The 20,189-nt window shown below is 42.0% G+C and overlaps 1 protein-coding gene across 2 annotated transcripts; it reads right to left on the bottom strand.

The window, feature by feature from the left end:
• Window positions 1-1,528: 1,528 nt before the first annotated feature.
• Window positions 1,529-13,778, bottom strand: si:ch211-195b13.1 (STKc_SGK domain-containing protein). 2 transcript variants are annotated; one of them, XM_041954905.1, is made up of 13 exons: window positions 13,530-13,778; window positions 5,837-5,912; window positions 5,012-5,090; window positions 4,884-4,924; window positions 4,722-4,779; window positions 4,534-4,617; window positions 4,287-4,418; window positions 4,061-4,173; window positions 3,801-3,924; window positions 3,588-3,683; window positions 3,333-3,488; window positions 3,111-3,200; window positions 1,529-2,109 (listed from the first exon to the last, which is right to left on the bottom strand). In XM_041954905.1, exons 1-13 carry the CDS (start codon window positions 13,555-13,557, stop codon window positions 1,945-1,947), a joined length of 1,242 nt encoding a protein of 413 aa, XP_041810839.1. In that variant the 5' UTR covers window positions 13,558-13,778; the 3' UTR covers window positions 1,529-1,944. The 2 variants fall into 2 exon arrangements, with proteins under 2 accessions (XP_041810839.1, XP_041810838.1); XM_041954904.1 differs by lacking the exon at window positions 13,530-13,778 and adding an exon at window positions 6,457-6,666.
• Between the last annotated feature and the right edge of the window lie 6,411 nt (window positions 13,779-20,189).

Raw genomic sequence — 20,189 nt, forward strand, 5'->3', positions numbered from 1 at the left:
TGTAAAAATAGCATCAACAGCATTACAAACAAAAACATCACACTTGCCTCTAATTTAGTGAATTTTATTTGCCATTTCTGACACAGATTACAGTTCAATATTTCAGCTGATCATGTAAATTATCTTCTTTGTACAGTAGCAGTGGCATGAAAATAAATATACATAAAAATACAAAACAGAAAAATAACGCTTCCAAATATGGAAGAAAATTATCTAGAACTGTGTGTTGCCTTATTTTGTTTCTTTTCAGCAGGCTTGAAAATGCACCCTGTATGCAAACCAAATGCCTAAAATATGGAGACTGAATGGGGCAAAACAATCTCTGTTTGAGTAAAGATCCTCTCTTAATAACTTAATGCATATCAGATCATAACTTACAACTTACACTTCTGCTAAAAGAGAGATGATAATTATTCTTTCAGAGTTAATAAGATTTTATTGCACTTTCCAGAACCATATTATTCAGCAGGCCAGTGGCTTAATGCTGTTAAGAAAGCCAGCGCCTGCTCCACCTAGTGGTTCTTCTTCAAAGTTAATGAAGCACTTTCTCAACAGATTATTACCTAGAAAAGGGACAAAGAGGTTTGGGGAAAAGAGATATGTACATACAGTATATATGGATCAGGCCGCCTTGGACAGGCACAAGACATTCACAGTTCTTCTCTACATGATGCATAAATACAAAAACATTTGTAATCACAGATTCTGTAGTTTGTCTGGAGTGTTTGCAATAAAACAGCAATCACTTAAAATCGAAAGAACATTGATATACAGTATGTGCTATCATTGATGTGGGCCTGTTATTGCTGGTTGAGCTCTGTCACACTCTCCTGATCAATAAGAGAAGTCTTTCATTAAGTATGCAAAGAGCAGATATAGATTAACACAGTCACTGGCTGTAAATGAAAAGAAGTTGGAAAAACCCAAAATAAAATATATTGCCATCGAGCAAATAGAACTGTATCATATTTATATATATATACTCGGAAACATTTATAACTCATTCATAATATATGCAGAACTTTCCTTAAAGTAAAGAGAGAATGTTTCTCGTTATTAAAACATGGAAAACCTTTTGGTTTTGCAATAAAATATATGTAACTTTTTTCTTCTACACAGTACAGTAAAACTTTGATCTTCAGTTTATGAGGACAAACCGGTCAAAAAAAGAGTTTTTGTTAAGCATACCATAGTCAACAGTTTGGTCCATGTTTTTCTATTAAAGCACAACACTGAAATGCCATTATGTCTTTGTCCAAACCTCAGGTATGAAAATAAAAAGATATGCAGCTGTCTAAACCAAAAGTTGCTAATGCTTGAAGCAGAATGTTTCACTTTTCTTGACCCTTGTTTCCTCAAGTGCAATTGAGCATTGACGTGAAATTAACAACGCATTGGGAACTTTGAAACAAAAACAGTTTTAACATATGTAGACATGTAATGAAGGCATCACCCTTAACAGCTAGCGCTCAGGTCACAAGCCCAAACAAGTGAAATGGTTTTGTTGTTTCTTTTTTTTTTTTTTTGATAACGCTTTTGCTGCCGTCCAAACTGCCTTTCGAACCTCAGGCACTTCTCTTCATGTCACTTCACCAGTGGCTGTGAGGTCCAGAGCCCTCAGAGAGCGATGTTTTATGACCCCAGAGTGCATCCATACTTGGCACACACATATTATAATCTTAGGTGGTTGAGGCAGAAGAGTAGGGCCAGTGGTGTTGTAACATGAGAGTCCCCATCTGTACAATTTTCATGCACAAGATCGCTCAAGATCTGCCCCCCAGTATTCGTGTCCGTTTTGTCAGTTAAATCCTCTTATCAGGCTGTGTAACGTCCCGGATACAGGCTGCTCCAGAGGGGTCCCTCAGTCAAAATAAGACTCTCAATCCAGAACCTTTGTCCTGTTTCTAGTGAGTTCCCTGGACAGAAGGGCAGAGATATTGGCGTTCACATAAAGGAGTGATCAGCTGGAGGCCCGTAAGAGAAGCCTGGGAAAGCTCCGGCCGCTTCCTTGATGCTGCTGGTCACAGTCAGGGTGTCAGTGCACAGAGAGGAGGACACAGGCAGGTGGGTGAACTCGGGGTCAAAGTGTCGGAGGTCTGTGGGACCGCTCTGTGAAACCAAGCAGGAAGGACGGGAATTAGACATGTAGTCAAGACACTAATGGATGTTTATCGTAATGCATTATACCACTGTAGTTTTGATAATTGGTTGACTGTTTAAGTCACTGATCATGCAAACGTTCACCAGTTCCAGCTTCCTAAATGTGACTCCACTGCACTCTTCAGTGTTTAACAACCCTGATTCCAAAGACGTTAGGACACTGTGTTAAACATAAATAAAATGTGCATGTACTAACAGTACAAAGACAATATAGTTAATGTTTACCTCATCAACTTCATTGATATGTGTAAATATATGCTTGCTCTGACAGGAGCAACAAAAGACTGTAAGTTGATGAATGCTCCAAAAACACCTGTTTGGTCCACAGGTAAACAGGTTGATTGATAACAGGTGATAGTATCATGATCGGGTATGAAAGAGCCGTCCTGGAAAGGCTCAGTCGTTCACAAGCGAGGATGGAGCAAGGTTCACCTCTTTGTCAACACATGATTGGATAAAGGAGATTAATACATGGGCTCAGGAACACTTCAGGAAACTGTTGTCAGTAAACACAGTTTGTTTGGAAATGACTGTATCCTGTTTTTAATCAGGTTTAACACAGTGTCCCAACTTTTTTTTGGAATTTACTGGTTCTAGCTTCTCAAATGTGCATATTTTCCGGTCTCCTATGACACTAAACTAAATGTCATTGAGTTTCGGACTGTTGGTCAGACAAAACAAGACATCTGAAGGATCTGTTCAGATCTGATGGGCAGTTTTCACTACTAGCTGACATTTTATGGCCCAAACAATTGATCAACTGATTAAAATAATTGTCACTTGTAGAACTATGTGATTGTAAGTTGAATATTTTTTTTTCTACCGTTAATTCGACTGATGAGTTGAAGTTGTCACTTAGGCCTCTGTGCATTTTCCACTATTTTATGACATTATATCGATAAATAATCAATAATGAAAAATCATCAACTGTAGTCCTAGTTTGAACTTACCACTGAGGGGATGAAGGGGGGTGTGATCTTCTTGGCCATCAGGTCCTCCCAGTTGATTGGAGAGAAGAAGGAATGATACTTGAGTTCAAGCTGGAGGAAAAGGAAATTATAGATCAGGAGACCGAGAGAAAACAACCTTCACGCTTCACGGAATTTAGGTGTATGTGTGGTCTTACAGCTCTCTTTGTTATGTGTGCTTAAGGGTCAGCTGTGCACACTTACAAAGTCATCCCTGACTCCCAGCCTCTTGGTGCGGTCCTTCTGCAGGAGCCCCTCGAGCAGTTCCCTCCCTGCATTTGAGACATTCGGCTTGAGCACAGGAGACTTGTGCAGGATGTTGTTGTACATCTCAGCTGTGTTGCGACTGTAGAATGGGGGCTATAAAACAAAAGCATCAACAACAACATTAAGTTTATTTAATTCATGAACAAGCACTAGAGTTGCACCAAAAGGCATAAAGTCCCAGGTTTAACTTACAAGTCCATAGAGCATCTCATAGAGCACCGATCCCAGACACCACCAGTCAACTGTGCGGTCGTACGCCTGCTTCTGGAGAACCTCAGGGGCCAAGTACTGTGGGCAAAACAAAGAGAACGTGTAAAGCCATGTCTGACAATTAGAATTTGTCCATGGTGGATTCTTCCCTATTGAAAATGAGGATGTATGAAAGCCTAAACATTTGTTTTGTACCTCAGGCGTTCCGCAGAAAGTTGTTGTTGTACCATTGGCCTCAAGACCTTCTTTGCAGAGGCCAAAGTCTGTGAGGACAATGTGGCCCTGTGAGTCTAACAGGATGTTCTCAGGCTTCAGGTCCCTGTAAAGAAGAAGAAGAAGAAGAAGAAAGCGTTTACAATAATGACTCAAAGCTTCAAAGGTACTTCTTCAGTTCAGTTCAGCACAGATCGTGTTAATAAATGTCCACTAGGGGGCACTGTCGGATCGCTCATTACCTGTACACAATGTGCAGGGAGTGAAGGTAGCCAAGTGCACTTGCAATTTCAGCAGCGTAGAACCTGGCTCTAGGCTCCAGGAAGATCCTCTCTCTCTGGAGGTGGTAGAACAGCTGGAGAGAAAGCAGACAAACATCTGTCAACATCAAGTGGAAACTTGCTTTGATGTTCTGACCTGATTCTCGTCTATCGTTTGATTTTTGGGTGTTGTGAGATTTGAACTCACCTCTCCGCCGTTGACATAGTCAAGGACGAAGTACAGCTTGTCAGTGGTCTGGAAGGAGTAGTGCAGCCCCACCAGGAAGGGATGCTTGATGTTCTTCATCAGCACACTGCGCTCAGCCATGATGTGTTTTTGCTGGAAGGAATGTAGATGTTAATATAAAGCTGTATTCATCACTTTCAAATTTTACATTATGAAAAAGAAGGGGAATGAATTTAGGTGTATGTGTGGTCATGAATCTCAGGCTTACCTCTTTCTTCTTCATGATGATTTTCTTCTGTAGCACTTTGACAGCGTAATATTTGGTGGACTCCTTGTGTCGAGCCAGCAGAACCTGTAACAGAGCAAATATTTGCATCAGTGATGGTGTTGCAGCGCTTACAGATACGAGCAGATAAGAGAAATTATTTATATAAAAGAGACATTCGACAGGCTCACCTTTCCAAAGCTGCCTTTGCCGATGATTTTGAGGTAGTCAAAATCACAGGGTTTGATCCTGATGTAGAGAAACACATAGATGATTAGGATTTTTATTGTAACCTGTATTTTACAAAGTTGTTGCCGACTACATTGAAAATAAAGAGATTTTAATGTACTTACTGAGTGTCCTCAGCCAGCGAACTTCGTGAATTTAGGCACATCTGAGAGATATGAAAAGGGAGTATTTATAAATATGTTGCCATAGGTTGGAAACAACATTGATTACACAGAAAACAGTTTCTGCTTACCGGACTTTCAGGAAGTTCGTCATTTTCAACCTCCTCGTTTTGATTCTCATCAATCTTCAGGAAGTTGTTGACTTCAACACTGGGGGAAAAAAAAACAGAGCTGGTTACATGATGGAGTTTGGTGCCAGCTGTTATTGTCTATTTAGATTTAAGGGTTGGATATGAACTTCATTTGGATTTTGTTGCAAAGTGAACTCTACAGCAGTTTGTGAGGCTGAAAAGCTGAATGAATGTTCCCTGCTGGGGTGCAGATGACCCAGACAGGTAGTTTAGGACAGGCTCATCAGGGTGTAACAGCCTAACCTGTCTGAGAAAAAGCTTAAGCCTCTGACCCACAATAAGACAGTTCAGGCGGCTCTGCAGGACTCAGCGGTCCAGCTCGTGCACCCTTTCCTTACAGAGCGTCTTAAGGGAACATACACAGGTACTTTTCCACAGCACCAGACCCCAACCTGGAGGTCAGGACGTTGTGATGGGACGAGCCACGTATCATGTAATAACTGAATTACCGGTTTATCCTCGTCTAGGGGACAGAGAGGATTTGCTGGTGATTAGGCAGTGGAGGGGTTGTTAACGGGCTCGTCATGAAAGGACTATTCTTACCCTGGCTTCTTGGATGCAGATTATGCTGTTAGCAGAATGTCCTGCCAAACTCAGGTGGTTGATTGGATTGGACACTGCTCATGAATGGGCTTGTGATCAGAAATAAATACTAGAGCCAGGAAGTAACTGGTGCCCAGTGATGCTCCCTGTGCCACATTCTAAGGCCAATTTTCCATCCAACACCTATCCCTGGTGGAATATCTTTTTAACGAGAATACTCACTGTTGGCAGATATGTGGGGTAGACACCAGCTTCTGGATGAAGTCATTCAGCCCCATTTTTCTCTCCTTGATGAAAGCTGCAAATGGAGAGACGGGGGGAAGAATTCACATCAGCATCACACAGCATCGTTCACCACAGATGATGCTCCATCACAGAGGAAAATGTCTATGTTAGAGCTGTAATTCTCTGTTTTTGAGTCCCACATGTCCTGTTAAAGGGTAGATTTGCGTGTTCTGCATGGACCTCTAATGCTGCGGGCTTATAGGTTATGCAACCACTTGGGTCACTCATTCAGATACCAACAGTGCCGGCCAACAAAGCATTTTCCATCCTAGACTGTCACCACAGCACAAATAACCAATTTTGAGATTATTTGGCAGATTTCTCTCCCGTGACACTTAATTCAAAGCGATTTATATGATATTTCTATACAAGTACAGCAAAAAAAAAAAAAAAAAGAAAAAAAAAAGCACATTGCGATTAGGTTTAATTCATCTCTTGGCAGCTGTTATGTTTGTCATACTAGCCAGCACATGCTAATAAATACGCTTAGTTTGTTTCACTAATCAATACAGGAGCAGCTTTAGTCATTAATTGCTATAATTGTTTTTGTCGCTCACCGGTGAGCACGGCGACAATTCCCCTCATTTTGCAGTAAGTGAGATCGCATCCAGCCTCGGTCACAGCCATGTTGAGCGAGAGACAAATATCCAAAATAAACACGGAGAAAAAAAAGACGGTATCAGTCCCTCTCTGGTCCTCTAACGCTCAGGTTTCGTTCACTTCGTGTCCGATTCAAAAGCGCCGAGCCCTGCCGATCGCGCGCCGCTCCGAAGTGCCGCTGCTCCCTGCGCGAGCCAGCCAACTCATATATACGGAGCACGTGGTGCTGGAAAGCGACGCCCACTTGTCGTCATCCGCGTAGCCTGGGCAACTGCTGGGGCGTGACGTCACGGGATTCCGCTGCAGCCATATTCTGCCTGTAGGAGGCGGGGGATGACGAGGAGAGCTCACTGCAGAGGAGGAAGAGGAGGAGGAGGAGGAGGGGGGAGGTGAGCTCTCCCACCACCTCCACCCCCTCCTCTTCATCATTTTCTCTCAATGAAAAGCTCCAACTGACTGTGATCACCGTGCGCACAAAGAGATTAAAGTCAGTTATTAAGAGTGGGCAAAACAACCGCAATCGCAGGAACAGAGCTGATACTCTTTATGTGGTATCTTCACTGCATGCAGACCCCAGCTGGATCTGACTGCCCCCAAGCCCACCTGCAGTCATTTTATTTTGAAAGGGTGTGGAGAAATGTATGTCACGATTGCTGCATCTCAGCTTCTGCCACAGCTGCAGTTCCCGATCGTGGTGACCCACACAATAAGGCTATAAAAATGCATGGTTAGAAAAGAAAAATAGCAATTCTGCATCGACAATCCCCTTTTTAAATCCATGCAATTTCCACAAATCTCCATGTGTTACATTCTGAAAAATTAGTGGATTTCTGTGGCTGGTGAGGTCAGGGTTATAAAGGTGACTTTGCAAGGCAGAATTATATAAATTCAGAGAAATTACACATGACATCATGCTTTAAGCCGAATCAGTGATCAGTCCATCTGTCAAAGATGTGGTCCACTAACCCTGTAAGTTACATAACTGTGCCATAATGCAGATAGCTATACTGCCTGAGGAGGAGAGCTAGCCGCATAGCAAATTTTCCAGTCAGCGATAGTGATTTTAAATTGGAGGTTATTTGGTGTCTGCTGATGAAGTGTCATTGGATCGCTCGCAGAGCAATTATGTCTTTTGGATGAGTGTTCAGAACTGTTTATGAGTGTTTTATCCCATAGAGAGACAACAATGACAGCAAAATTTCTCTTTTAACTGCAGCTTTCTGTTACAGTGGTAAGGAGTAGCAAAGAACTGTACTGAAGTACACGTATAAGGTACTTTCCAGTGTTTCCTGTTTGTGCTACCTTACACTTATGTTTTACTGTTTATCAGAGGGAGATACCCACTACAATTAGGGCTATTTGACAGCTTTTCTTAATTACCTTACAGATTAAGAGTTTAATACATATAAAATATGACGCATTGTTATTAAAGTTGACTGTCGATCAATTGATTAGAGTCAAACTATTTTTAATAACTGATTAATAATTTTAGCCATTTCTCAAAGAAAAAATGTGAAACAATGCCAAACATTCTGTTTCCAGCCTCTGAAATGTGAGAATTTGCAGCGTTTCTCTGTTTTAACTGAATATCCTTGGTTTTTGGACTTTCAGTCAAACAACAACAAAGTATTTTCGGCAAAATATTCTGTGATGTTGTGGTTTTAGCTCGCTAATGTTAGCTAACATTAGCTTGCTCACTTATGTGAATGAATTGCTAGCTAGCTACACAGCAAAGTCTTGGCTAACTTTCCATTTGCAAATTACTTTAGTCAAAGTCAAAGTCAAAGTCAGCTTTATTGTCAATTCTGCAGTATGTACAGGACAAACAGAGAATCGAAATTGCGTTACTCTTCAACCCTTTGTGACAGGACATATATTAGAAAAGAGATAAATAAGAAAACTGTACAATCTAAATAAAAACTGTACAAACTAGGTAAGTAAAAACTGTACAATCTAGATAAAAACTGTACAAACTAAGTAAAAATTGTACAAAAAAAAATTGTACAAACTAAACAATGAAAGCTTATCAGCTAACGTCAAGAAGCATCCAACTCCAAATCCATGCAGCATAGCTTAGTTACAGCTAGCTGGCTCAGCTTTGCTTGCCTGTCGATCAATTAATCAAGCCGTACTACATTAACTTATGGAAAGCATCTGGGTACTTGTTCCAGCACTGCTCATAAAAATATCAGCCTAAGTCCTTAGAGATTCGTTCAGCTGAGCTCTGACAGCGGGGAAGTCCTGGGTTTTGTCCCCAGTTTGACATGTGACAGTCATGCTGAATTTAATGGAAGTGAGACTTCACTGGGCTGCTACTTCTTTTATTGGCGAAAGAGGAAGTTAAGTGGCTTATCTGTGGTGTAGGACTCAAACAGAAACTGGCTGGCGTACGGCCATGTAGCAGCGTATCATGTCATACCCTGGATACCTGAGCGAACACTCGCAGCTCGGCCTCAGCTCTGTTTACACGCAGAAACACAACAGATCCCATTGCATGACAAAGACACCTCTCCCAGGCTTTGCGAGGGGCTTTTTCCTCACCTCATGTTGTCTTTCTCTCAATTATTCAAGTGTATCATGTTACCATCTCTTGTGACATGTAGAGGGATAAACTTGACTCGGGCAGTTCCCTCAAACAGTGTTAATTCCTCCGTTACGGCTGTCATTGATTTGTATTGTTTCTGTAGTGATCAGAACAGGAAGTCGGTGCTATAGAGCAAATCGCAGCTGGTTAAACTGGTATTTCCCCCTTTATCTGAATGATGTTTTTCTGCATGAGTAAACTGACGCAGATGCTGAAGTGTGAAACGAGTCTCACATTCACGTCAGTCTGCTTAGAGCCTTTCCTGTTGCTGCAGAAAAACATTTGTTCTGTAGAGGTTTCAGACACACCGCAATAAATGCACTGAACGTGCATCAGAGATGGTATCTCTTTCGGTTTTTCTCTCTGTAAATGTCTTTCTAGTGCCAGATTAATCAGGTTTCATTTAGCACCTTCCCAAAAGCAGCCATGTTTTTCCGTCGCTGCGCCCAGCGGTGTGATTGATGCAGAGCAGACAGGCAGCACTTCCACTCGCTGACAAGCAGTCATGTGAGTCACCTGCCAGCACATCCAGGAAAAAGCCTTTCCAACTCTCACGGGGTGCCGTCGATCATGACTCCCCAGGCTCAGTGTGGTGCCACATGACTACAGGCCCTTTCTGGAGCTGCAGGTTGGTGTGTGAATAGAATTTAAAAATGAACCCCAGCATGTTCCTCTTGGGTTGCATCCGATTTTTCTGGAAAATAAATACCAGACGATACATCCAAAACCCAGGAGATCATTTAACAAGAATTACCAGTGTTTTTAAAGTATTTCCAGAATCCTTAAACCTGCAATAACATTTTTTTTCACTACTCCGAGGCAGTAGAAATAAGTTGTGAACACACTGACCTGATCATCACCTTTTAAGTTAATATGTTTGCATTGTTGTATATGAGGACACCCAGCAGAGCAGTTACAGAGCAACTTTCATTTGGAGTCATTTTGTTGAAAATAAGTCCCAATATTCATTCTCTTTTAACTCTGTTTTTGGTCTCCACCATCTCCTGAGGGAAATATCTGGCTCTTTAGCCGACAGATGCACCGCTATGTTCACCAGGTAGCAGCTAACTGTGTCTGTCTGATGTTTGGTGCTGAAACTCAGTATAAAGCTCCAGGAAATAAAATAGACAAGTACAGTACAAGTACAAGTATGTCAAAATTGTTCTTAAATACAATACTTGATTAAAAGTACTTAGCCCCACTCCATTACTGTGTAACGGTCTATATTCTTTGTTCATCTGGTTCATGTACCAATTGAGCAGCTGCCATCTTTGTTTGGATTAAGAAAAAGGGGTGCAACATGGGAAACAAGATAAAAATCTTTACTACTGTATCTTACAGTGGATTAAATATTTTTACACCCAGGCGGTTAGAAAAGTCTTTAAGAATTCTGGAAATCCCTTCAGAACAATTTGCTGTTATAAGACCTTCTGGATCTTTCTTAGGTTGTCATGTACTTATTTGCCCGAAAATTGGATGTTAAACTCTTGGACTCCAATATGATGGTGTTATTCTACATGAGAACTGAGACTTCTGCCTGCTTCCAGTGTAGTAGGTAGGAGACAGCAGAATGTGGGTGAATGAGTCACACAGCCAAGCAGGTCCTCAGTGACCATCTGTAGGGCCGACAGGAAGGCTGTTGGCTAATGAGGATGGAGGATCTCTAATTACGGTGTGGGTCTTGTTGACCAGCTCTTAGGAGCGATCACGGCCTCGCGAGTTTCACGCCCACGCAGTCATGCCTGCTTTATCAGCCTCTGATCTCAATCGAGAACAGATCTGTGCAGAAATCACATCACTCTCTCTAGTTCCTCGTCTCTGTTTGAGCCTGCCGCCTGCATCATTCTCTCACGTACTCTTGGCACTTAGCATTACTCATACAGAGAACCGCAGAGATGCAGACCGGAGGTGGCGGTCCAGTCCGATAGCGTCGCAGTGCAGCCTCAGGCCCCAGCGAGTGGGAGCAGATTTTGGCTCATGAAACCAGAGTGAGAATTACAACCGTCTTTGTTTCCCTCCTGAATTCCCAGGCGGGAGATGAGATGTTTTTTTATTTTCCCTGTGGGGATTAGATGGCTGCTCATACGCCTGCTTCATCAGATAAAAAAGAGGAAAGAAATGTTGGCTCAGGCACATACTGCTGCCAAATTATTACAAATGATGCATGACTTTAATTTGTTGCCAAGCAAGAGGGATGATCCTGCCTATTTTCAACTGCAATTAATTAAATTAATGGGCTTGCTATTACTGCTATAATTACCATCATGATATAAGAGGAGCTTTGTCCTGATGCACTCAGATATTACCTCTAGCTAACATCATACTTCTGCTCCGGTGCTGTACGTTTCCTGTGCGTTACTGAAACTGTGCAGTCGAGAGGAAGCAGATAAAAGAAGATGTTTTCATTCAGCGCACCAGACTCTCATTCAGTCACTGCACCTCCCATGTAGGGCAAACATTATGAATCAGTGGATAGTGGTGACATCCGCTTTTGAATGCAGTTCCCGTTTCTCTGTTTACGGCCTGCATTGTGATTATATGAAACATGACGTATGGAAAATACATTTAAGCTGTGGTCTATGTGCCTGTTTGAGTTTTGGCCTCTATAGAAGCGCTCAAACCAGCACAAATGGAATGAACACTTGCACAGCCACCACCAGTTTATTCAATTGTTCCGGTCTGTGGTGAGCAGGGTGTTGATAGCATTACAAATCCAGCGTAAACCTCATGAGGTCAGTTATCACAATGAGATATTCATCTGGAAATCATCCACTGAAAATCAAAACAAATTAATGAACTGATTTAGGTGAAGACAACAACGAGCGCCGTTGTTTTATGAATTTTAACTGGCTGTCAATTTGTGGTCTTGTATGTCCCGAGTCTCGTCAGCAACTACTGAAACAAAATGTGGCTGAAATTTATTCAGGAAATGATTTCACTCTGGATATTTTCAGAGAAATTTCGCAAACAGGCAGCCTGTTTGTCCAGTTTGAAAACAGACGAGAGCTCAGCAAGTGGTGCATTTATTCAGTTCACAACTATTCACAACGGAGAGCAGTTCTATGATCCAGTCACCTCCAAAGTAATTTTGCTCTACGCGCAGTCATGATGTCCCTATTCCAAACAAATACCTCCTGAGCTTTTCCAGACCACAATGAGTGAAGTTAAGTTTATGGACTGGCTTTGTGAGGTTACAGTGAGGAGGCCAAGTATGCATCTGGCCATGGCTGACACCCCGAAACACAAACAAAAATACCATCCAGGTTTGGTGACAGTCTTAAGAGAATGGCTTGACATTTTGGGGAAATACATAATGCTTATTAGCTTTTTCGCCGAGAGTTAGATGAGAAGATCGATACCTTATTTTTTTGTCATGTACGGTGAATTTGAAGCTAAAGCTGGTTAGCTCGGCTTAGCGTAAGAAATGGAAACAGGAGGAAATAGCTAGCCTTGCTCTGTCTGAAGGCAACACAATCCACCTATACATCGTGTTTTCTTGAATCCTTTAAGTACAACGTTTAAAAACAAGAACAGGAATGTACTAAACTATTTCTTCCCCAGGCACAGTGAATTCCTGGAGTCTTGTCATCACCATGAGTTTGACAGCCCATCATTGGCGCCTCCAGGACGAAACCTTGTCATTTTTAGCATTTGAATAGATTGAACACAAACAAATTATAGCCTGCTAAATAGTGAGCTTTAGCTGGTGCTGGTAGGCAGATTTTGTTACCTTGAATATAGCCAGGCTAGTTGTTTCCCCCTATTTTCAGTCTTTATGCAAAGCTAAGCGTCATATTCACTGTACAGACACGCGAATGGTCACAATTTTTTTTCGTGTTTCGGAACTATTCCTTTAAGGTTTAGGAGCCATAACAAAAGGGGAAATGCGGTGCCTCTCCATCTGTGTTTGTGGGAACAAAGCTGTTTTTCGGGGCTACCACTGAACGCCAAAATCATCCAGTCCTTTCAGTCCTGGTTACAGTGTCAAGGCCCAGCAGTAGCTTTTATCCTCTCATGTGACAAATGAGATGAAAAGCGAGGCAGCTGCAGAGAGGAGGTGAGGGGCTCTGCGTTTGACATTACAAAATTAAGGAGACAATGCAAAAGCAGAGGGAGGAGTGCCAGATGATGCCTTTCAATTTGGCTTCTGGTTGTTTGTGTGGCCAAAAAGCGGCGTCAAAGCAAGCAGGGGGATTGCAAAATGGAGGAGGGCACAGAGTAGTTCACAAGCAGTCATAGAAATGTAATAGTCACATGATTGAATAGGCGAGAAAGGGGACAATATTGAGATGACTGAGCTGTTGGATGTTGACAAGAATGTTAACCCACAAAAGAGGGAAAGTTGCACATATCAAGGTGCATCCTCCTCTGCTGTGGTGCTGAGAGGCTGCACAATATTCCCCAGACAATCTCATTACACAGACAGTGAATTAAAGGGGCACCTACCTATGAAGGATTTCTTGCCGGTCTTCATGTCCTCCTAAGTGTTTGATTATATTCGCTGTCTGGCAGTGGATCTCCGATGAATGAACGTCTGTCTGCTGCAGAGCGTCCAGGTGATTGAGTGCATGAGAAAGACGTAGTCCTCCTGTAAATGTGCCTCCCTCTCCTCCTCCGTCCTCTTTTCAGCTGCTATCACTGCAGCGCCGGGCGGAAAAGTCTTCGATTCAGAGGCAAATAACTTTCCCCGCTGCACTTCCCTCTTCCCTCTGCCGTTTCTTCCTCTTATCGCCCTGCCTGCGCTGAAAGCAAATAGCTGAAACCAAAGATCTGTGACGCACCTGCTTCTCCTCCTCTACACACCCCCCTCCACCACCGTCAGCCCACCACCTCCACCCTCATCTGTTCTTTTATCTACCTGGAGAGCACAGAACAAAACAAAAGCAGGTGTCTGGTTACGGCTCCCGTGAGCGTGGGAGTCCCGCCGGGGGAGAAACCAGTTTCCATGACACGGGAACCACCTGAGGAATACAGGCAGCAGCAGCATCACTGATGAGTTACACCATTTGTCACACAGTGAGGTGCTGAGTTGAATTATGATTTTGCTTTGGAAACTGGACAAGTGAGCTACAGTCATACTGTATTCAGTTTGCATAGGAAAAAGAGATTCGTGTTACGATGACGTTTACAACGTGAGAAAAACTGCAGCCTGAAGAAAGATCACAGAGCTTAATTAACGCTGCCGGCCTCAACAAAATCAAACATTCCTATTTCAAAAATAATTTTATATTATCATATTATTTTGAATGGATTTAGCTTGAATTTACCATGAAACCTGTTAATCTTAACTCAAGCTCAGACAAATTATCCAGGCAAAGTGTGCATACAGCTGGCTGGGAAATTAAAGTAAAAATCAATATCAGCTAACTACGATGTTGCTCCACCCGATCAGCTCTAATTAAAGGTTGATAACAGTTTGCACCACAGCTGTAGACCTGAAGTATTAACCTGAGTTCTGTATCAGGATGCATTATCTGGATAATGATATTTGATCCATGTGCTTTTGTATTTACGCCTGATGTAAATAAGGGTCCTCGTTATCTCGATTCTGCCTGCGTTGTGATCAGATTTCACTATGCAAATGAGTTAGGCTGCCCTGTCAACAAACACGGTGCCTCCCAGGTCCAGGTGTCATTTATTATTAAATCATCTTTTGTGAGAGAGGGACTGCAGCTACTTGTAGCTTTTGTTGATGCTTGCTTTAGCTTACAGGAAGGAGGTGGAGTTAGGTGCATTTACACAGGCTCCACCTGCCATTAACCAAATGGGGTCTTACAGGGCTTTTCCATTGGCACTTTTGGCCGCACCTAGTCCAACCATGTTGATTTACCTTTCCAGTACCAGTTAAGATGTGCACAAGATGAAAAATTTAAACTTAAAAAATGACAGCATCAGGTATGCCTTTTATGGTCACACACCTTTAACATTTAATTGTTAAGCCCATGCATTAAAGGGACTTGTTTCAGTAAAATGTAAAAACCAGAATTTAATGATCAGCATGCAGACAAAAGAAAGACTTTGAGGTTGAATTGCAGTTTGCCCATTAACACCTTACATTCTTCCCAAAATGCCTCAGAGCATGTTCATTGCCACAAAACATGCAGACTGACTTGGACATACCCTCAAGGACATGAGACTTGGACTTGCCCCAAAAGACTTGCAAATATGCAGTAATAAACAACACCGATCAGCCTCAATTTTCCATCCTGATTCTGACATAAAGTTCCTGCAGATAAGGAAAAATCTGCATTGCTGATGAAACATAATCACTGGAGAGATGGCATCCATATTTCTGATGTGAGACGTGTCACAGCCCGTTCATTCTGCCTTTATTGTACTGATTCAGAAGCCTCTGACGCAGATTCCTGCCCTGCCGCTGAACTCCAACTTCACAGCAAACACAAAGTGCTCCCAACGCCGACTGACAAGCATTATTTAAATTTCAAAACCTCTAGAGGTCAAGGAGAGTGTTTAAATGTACGCATTCGAACGAACAGTGAAAGAGAACTGGGCGTCCTCTTTAAAACTTCCACTGAGTCATCTTATATCTGCAGCGCTGTGTTGAAATGAAACAACTTCGCCAACAAACATATTTTTTCAGCCTGCTCATCACCTTGAACAACACTGCACGACACAGTTCTCAGGGAAAGTGAAAATAAATACAGTTTGATATCCTGTAACTTGAGTAGAGCTGCAGGGATGATAGAAATACTGCCCGAGTGTGTTTCAGGATGAGGCCGAGGCACAGGAATAATGTGTGACAAACCACTTGGACTGGACAGATTTACATGTAATTTAAATCAGGGCAAGAGTGCGAGCAGTGTAAGATCAGTTAGTGTGAGATGGCATGATGCAGAAACATGGCAATAAGATGATTCATTCATGTCATTATGACAGTCTTGTTGAGGAGTCTAGTTGACACAGAGAAGAGGGAAACGATTGTTTCCTGTCTTGTTTGTTTAATGGAATTTTTCCTGTCAGACACCAACGCTAAAATCTGATTTCCCTGTAGTTTGGCTCACCTTCACTTCACCCCGGTTACACACTGAGTGATGGTTCAAACAATGGGAAATGTACAAAGATATGAGAGAAAGAGTGAGAAACATAAATGGTAAATGTGACTGGATTAACAGTTTGACGTTTCACTTTCTTGTTCATGAGAGGATTGATCCTATCTCATATCTGCCAGGAGATGGTTAGCTTAGCTTAGCATAAAAACTGGAAACAGGGGGAAACAGCTAGCCTGGCTCCGCCCAAAGGTTAAAGAGATCATCCAGCCACAGCCTTCAAAGCTGTTTAGCGTGTTATGTGTTGTTTGATTAATCTACAAAAACAGTGGTTTAAAAACAAGTTTACATGTCGGACAACTTCTTGGCCAGGTGCAGTGACTTCCTGGAATCATGTGATCACCACGAGACTTCCAGGCAACCAAGCGGAAACAACAACTTGTTTTTTTTACACTTCAGTTTTTGTAAATTAAACAAACGAGGTGTGACATGTTCTTTTTAGGCAGACAGATATTGATAGTTGAGAGTTTAAAAAATCTGATCTATCGATATATATATCGACTGATATTGATATGCTTTACACAACCTATAATATAGATAAACATTTGTTGAATCATTAATGATTTTTTTCCCATAAAATCATTTTTTGTTTTAGTGATTGTGAACTAGAAATGCACTGATGCCTTTCGATTTGGGACATTTTACAGTTTTACAAATAAACTAGTGGACCACCTATAGCGTGACATTTCTGTACTTCTGTATTACTTAAATCAGCAATGAGCCGATATCGTCGAGACTGATTTATCAGTCGGACTCTGGTGATCTTTAGAGGAGCCAGTAGAGGGATTTTGTTTCCTTTTAAAAGAGCCAGGTTAGCTGTTTCCAGTCTTTATGCTAAGCTAAGGTAGCTGTGTGCTGGCTGTAGCTTCATATTTAATGGATCTGGGAGTTATGACATAACTCCCATCTGTCCATTAAATATGAACTAATTGATCCATCAAAAAAGCTGTGATGTTTTAAGTAATTTACTATATTAAGAAAAAATATTTTTATATTTGCCCTTTTTCTGTTTTATATCAAATGTAAACTAATATTAGTATATTTTGGACTGTTGGACGATTTTTGGACGAAACAAAACCTTTGAAGACGTCATCTTTCAGTATTGTGTACATTTTGTACATCAAACAATACTCAACAAAACTAATAATATGTCAACACATTATGTAGACAATGAAAATAAGTGTTTTGTTGCAACCCTAATGTGGAATACAATAAAATGCTGCCCAACTAAGCCTGACATGGAACAAATACACAGATTGGCAGTCAAAATACATTTGCCTTGTTTTAAATTGTTAAAGTCAGACAACAAAGTTAATCCCACAATGTGTTTCCATAAAACCCGACTCTCGCTCCAAAAGCAGGTGGACTAAAGGTGAATTGTGTGTGCTCATCCCTTCCTGCTCTCTCCTACAGACCTGCACCTGTGTTTGCACACCACTTTCCTGCTTCAGCATTGTTCAGCCAATTCATGACTGCTAAGTCAACTCTGTGGATGGGAAGGACAAATAACCTGTGAGCAGGAGCAAGGAGGCCACAGGAGGTGAGGGATTGAGATCACTCTGTCTGTACAGTAGGTCACTCTGGGAACAGTGCCGGCTCACCTGTTGCTATCTTTAACTTGAGTAGCAGCAGGTCATGCTGGAGAGAGATTTGGCAGGTGTGTGTGTGTGTGTGTGTTTGTGTCGGCTCAGATCTTCCGTTGTAAAATTCAGGGGGGTTGGTTCTCATGAAAATCTAATCGAATGCCAGAACTGTCTTCGTGTAGAGCTGTAGAAAACAGAATTTGCTCACCGGCAGGGATGTCAAAGACAAACCTGATGTGAGTCCCTGTTTGAGGGTCACTCAGTAGGTGAGGGTGGATTTAATGCTCTCTAGACATGGAAGAGCTTATCACACACTGCCACACAAATAGAAACAGTCTGTGCTGCTTTAGTCGTCTTAAGAACCGTGTGACACTAAATGTGAAGTGTTGAGTCACACTCGACGTGGACAGAGAGGACATGCAAGATGTCTAAAAGCTGTTGGTGAATCTTCATGTGTTAGATTGTCAGTTCTTGTTGTTGTTTTCTGACGCTTAATTTACCAGAAGGCCTTTTTCACAGAGGACAACATTAATGATGGTTGAATTCCATTCAGCTGCTTCAGTTTCAGGGTCTTGGCATTGTGCATGCTGGCTCAGGGCTTGTTAATTGGGGATTTTTTTAATGATCTTCATCAAAATATACGCTGAGTTTTGGCGACATGGCTCATTTGATGGGACAGTCAGTCTGTCACTCGGTTGGTCAGCCCATCATTTTGGCCCGGGCTGAAATATCTCAATGACTGATGATGGAGTCATATTTTGTCATGAAAAATTGTACAGACATCCATGATCCCCAGACGTATTAACTATGTCAGACTCTATTGTGGTTCTCAGCGATCTATACTTGTGTGTACTTGAGTTGGTATGCATGTGAGCAACGCATGCTGGTAATTTCAGGTTGAATGGAGACGGCATATTTACCAGCAGACACGAGGTGCGTGATGTTTTCTTTTCACGTCAACGCTGCTGAACAGACTCTCACAGCCACTTGAGAGGTGCATGTTGAAAGGAGTCTGACAAGATAAGTCTAATTCGCAAATCACTCGATCACTTAACAGCTCTGCGTCAGCCATTTGTTTGTAATGATAGCCAAATATGAGGCATGTGATTCTCTGAAGGAGCACATCACCTGGATGTAGTTGTCAGCAAAACAAGGTGCATCTAAGGCTGAGTCTAAACAAGTGAGGTCAGGCTTAAAGCACAGAGACTGACCCACTTTGGACCTTACTTGAAGTTACACTCAATGCACTGAAGGACAGGAAGAAGGAAAGTTTAGGCCGAGTGTGCCGCTGCATGATTAAAAATGTGACAGCTTAATTTCTGTCAGTAATGAGGACACCACACTTTGCTTGGACTATAGTAGGGCATCCGGCCAGTCTACCCCCAAGGACAGAGCAGGATGGAAAATATAATGTATAAAAATAGCCCACTCATCCGCGCTCACTTACATGTAATTCTCAGAAGTCCCCTGCTTTTTTTTTTTTTACAGGTCAGTAAAAAATGGTAATGAGACACATTGCATCACACTAAAAGGTCAGATCATTAATGCCACCGCTTTCTGTTAGCCTGACTTATACCCTCATCTCTAAAAATGTCATTATCTCTCAATTCCATAGCTTATTGTATAAGTGCATAAGAGGGGCTGCGTGTGTGTGTGTGTGTGTGGGTGTGGGTGCAATCATGCATTTATAACCGTATGAATGCACGTGTGCATGTGTGCAGTGCTGCAGACCAGTGAGCAGGATGAGTTTAAATGTCTATCACCAATGCTTTGTGGGGGGGAAAGTTACACAACACCTCTCATAGTCTTACCTAACTGCCGTGCTACTGGGGAGGATTACAGGGATGTGGTGGGATACTGGGAATGATGTGCATGTGTGTGTGTGGGAGAGTTGAGAGCAAGTTCAGACTAATGTGTATGTCACATACTGAAAGCTATTAATGAGCAGATAAAGGCTTTTCGCAGAATGTGCAGGATTATTTAATTTCCTGGTGGCTGCAACAGCATGTGTTCATATACAGCTTGAATGAGTCTTTAGCCATGCTAGCGGCTCTGTGAGGCTGTACGTAGGCAAAGCAGTGGTTTGAGCTAAATGCTAACATCAGCATAACATCACCCTTAACCCTAACATGCTCACAATGACAATGCTAACATGCTCATGTTTAGCAGGTATAATGTTTACCATGTTCACCATCTTAATTTAGCATGTTAGCATGCCACCATTTGCTAATTTGCGCTAAATATAAAATACAGCTGAGGTTTCGGATAAATTTTACAGCTGTTTCAGAAATTTTGATCCGATGGTGCCTCAATGAAAAGTCCGGGGATCAAAGTTTTTACAAATCATCCTCTGGGGACCATGAATGTCCAAATTTCACAGCAACCCATCCAATAGCCGTCAGGATTTTTCAACAAAAACCATAAAGGTCAAACTGCTGGTGGTGCTAGAGGAAAAG

This window comes from Chelmon rostratus, chromosome 16 (genome assembly GCF_017976325.1).
Source record: "Chelmon rostratus isolate fCheRos1 chromosome 16, fCheRos1.pri, whole genome shotgun sequence".
Classification (NCBI taxonomy): domain Eukaryota; kingdom Metazoa; phylum Chordata; class Actinopteri; order Chaetodontiformes; family Chaetodontidae; genus Chelmon; species Chelmon rostratus.

Excerpts from the sequence above, each read along its gene's own strand:
- si:ch211-195b13.1 (XM_041954904.1), bottom strand. The coding sequence starts at position 6,526 with ATGGCTGTGACCGAGGCTGGATGCGATCTCACTTACTGCAAAATGAGG. Across the intron at positions 5,913-6,456 it reads AATTGTCGCCGTGCTCACCG|CTTTCATCAAGGAGAGAAAA; the intron begins GTGAGCGACAAA and ends CTCCATTTGCAG. Across the intron at positions 4,780-4,883 it reads TCGCTGGCTGAGGACACTCA|GATCAAACCCTGTGATTTTG; the intron begins GTAAGTACATTA and ends TCTCTACATCAG.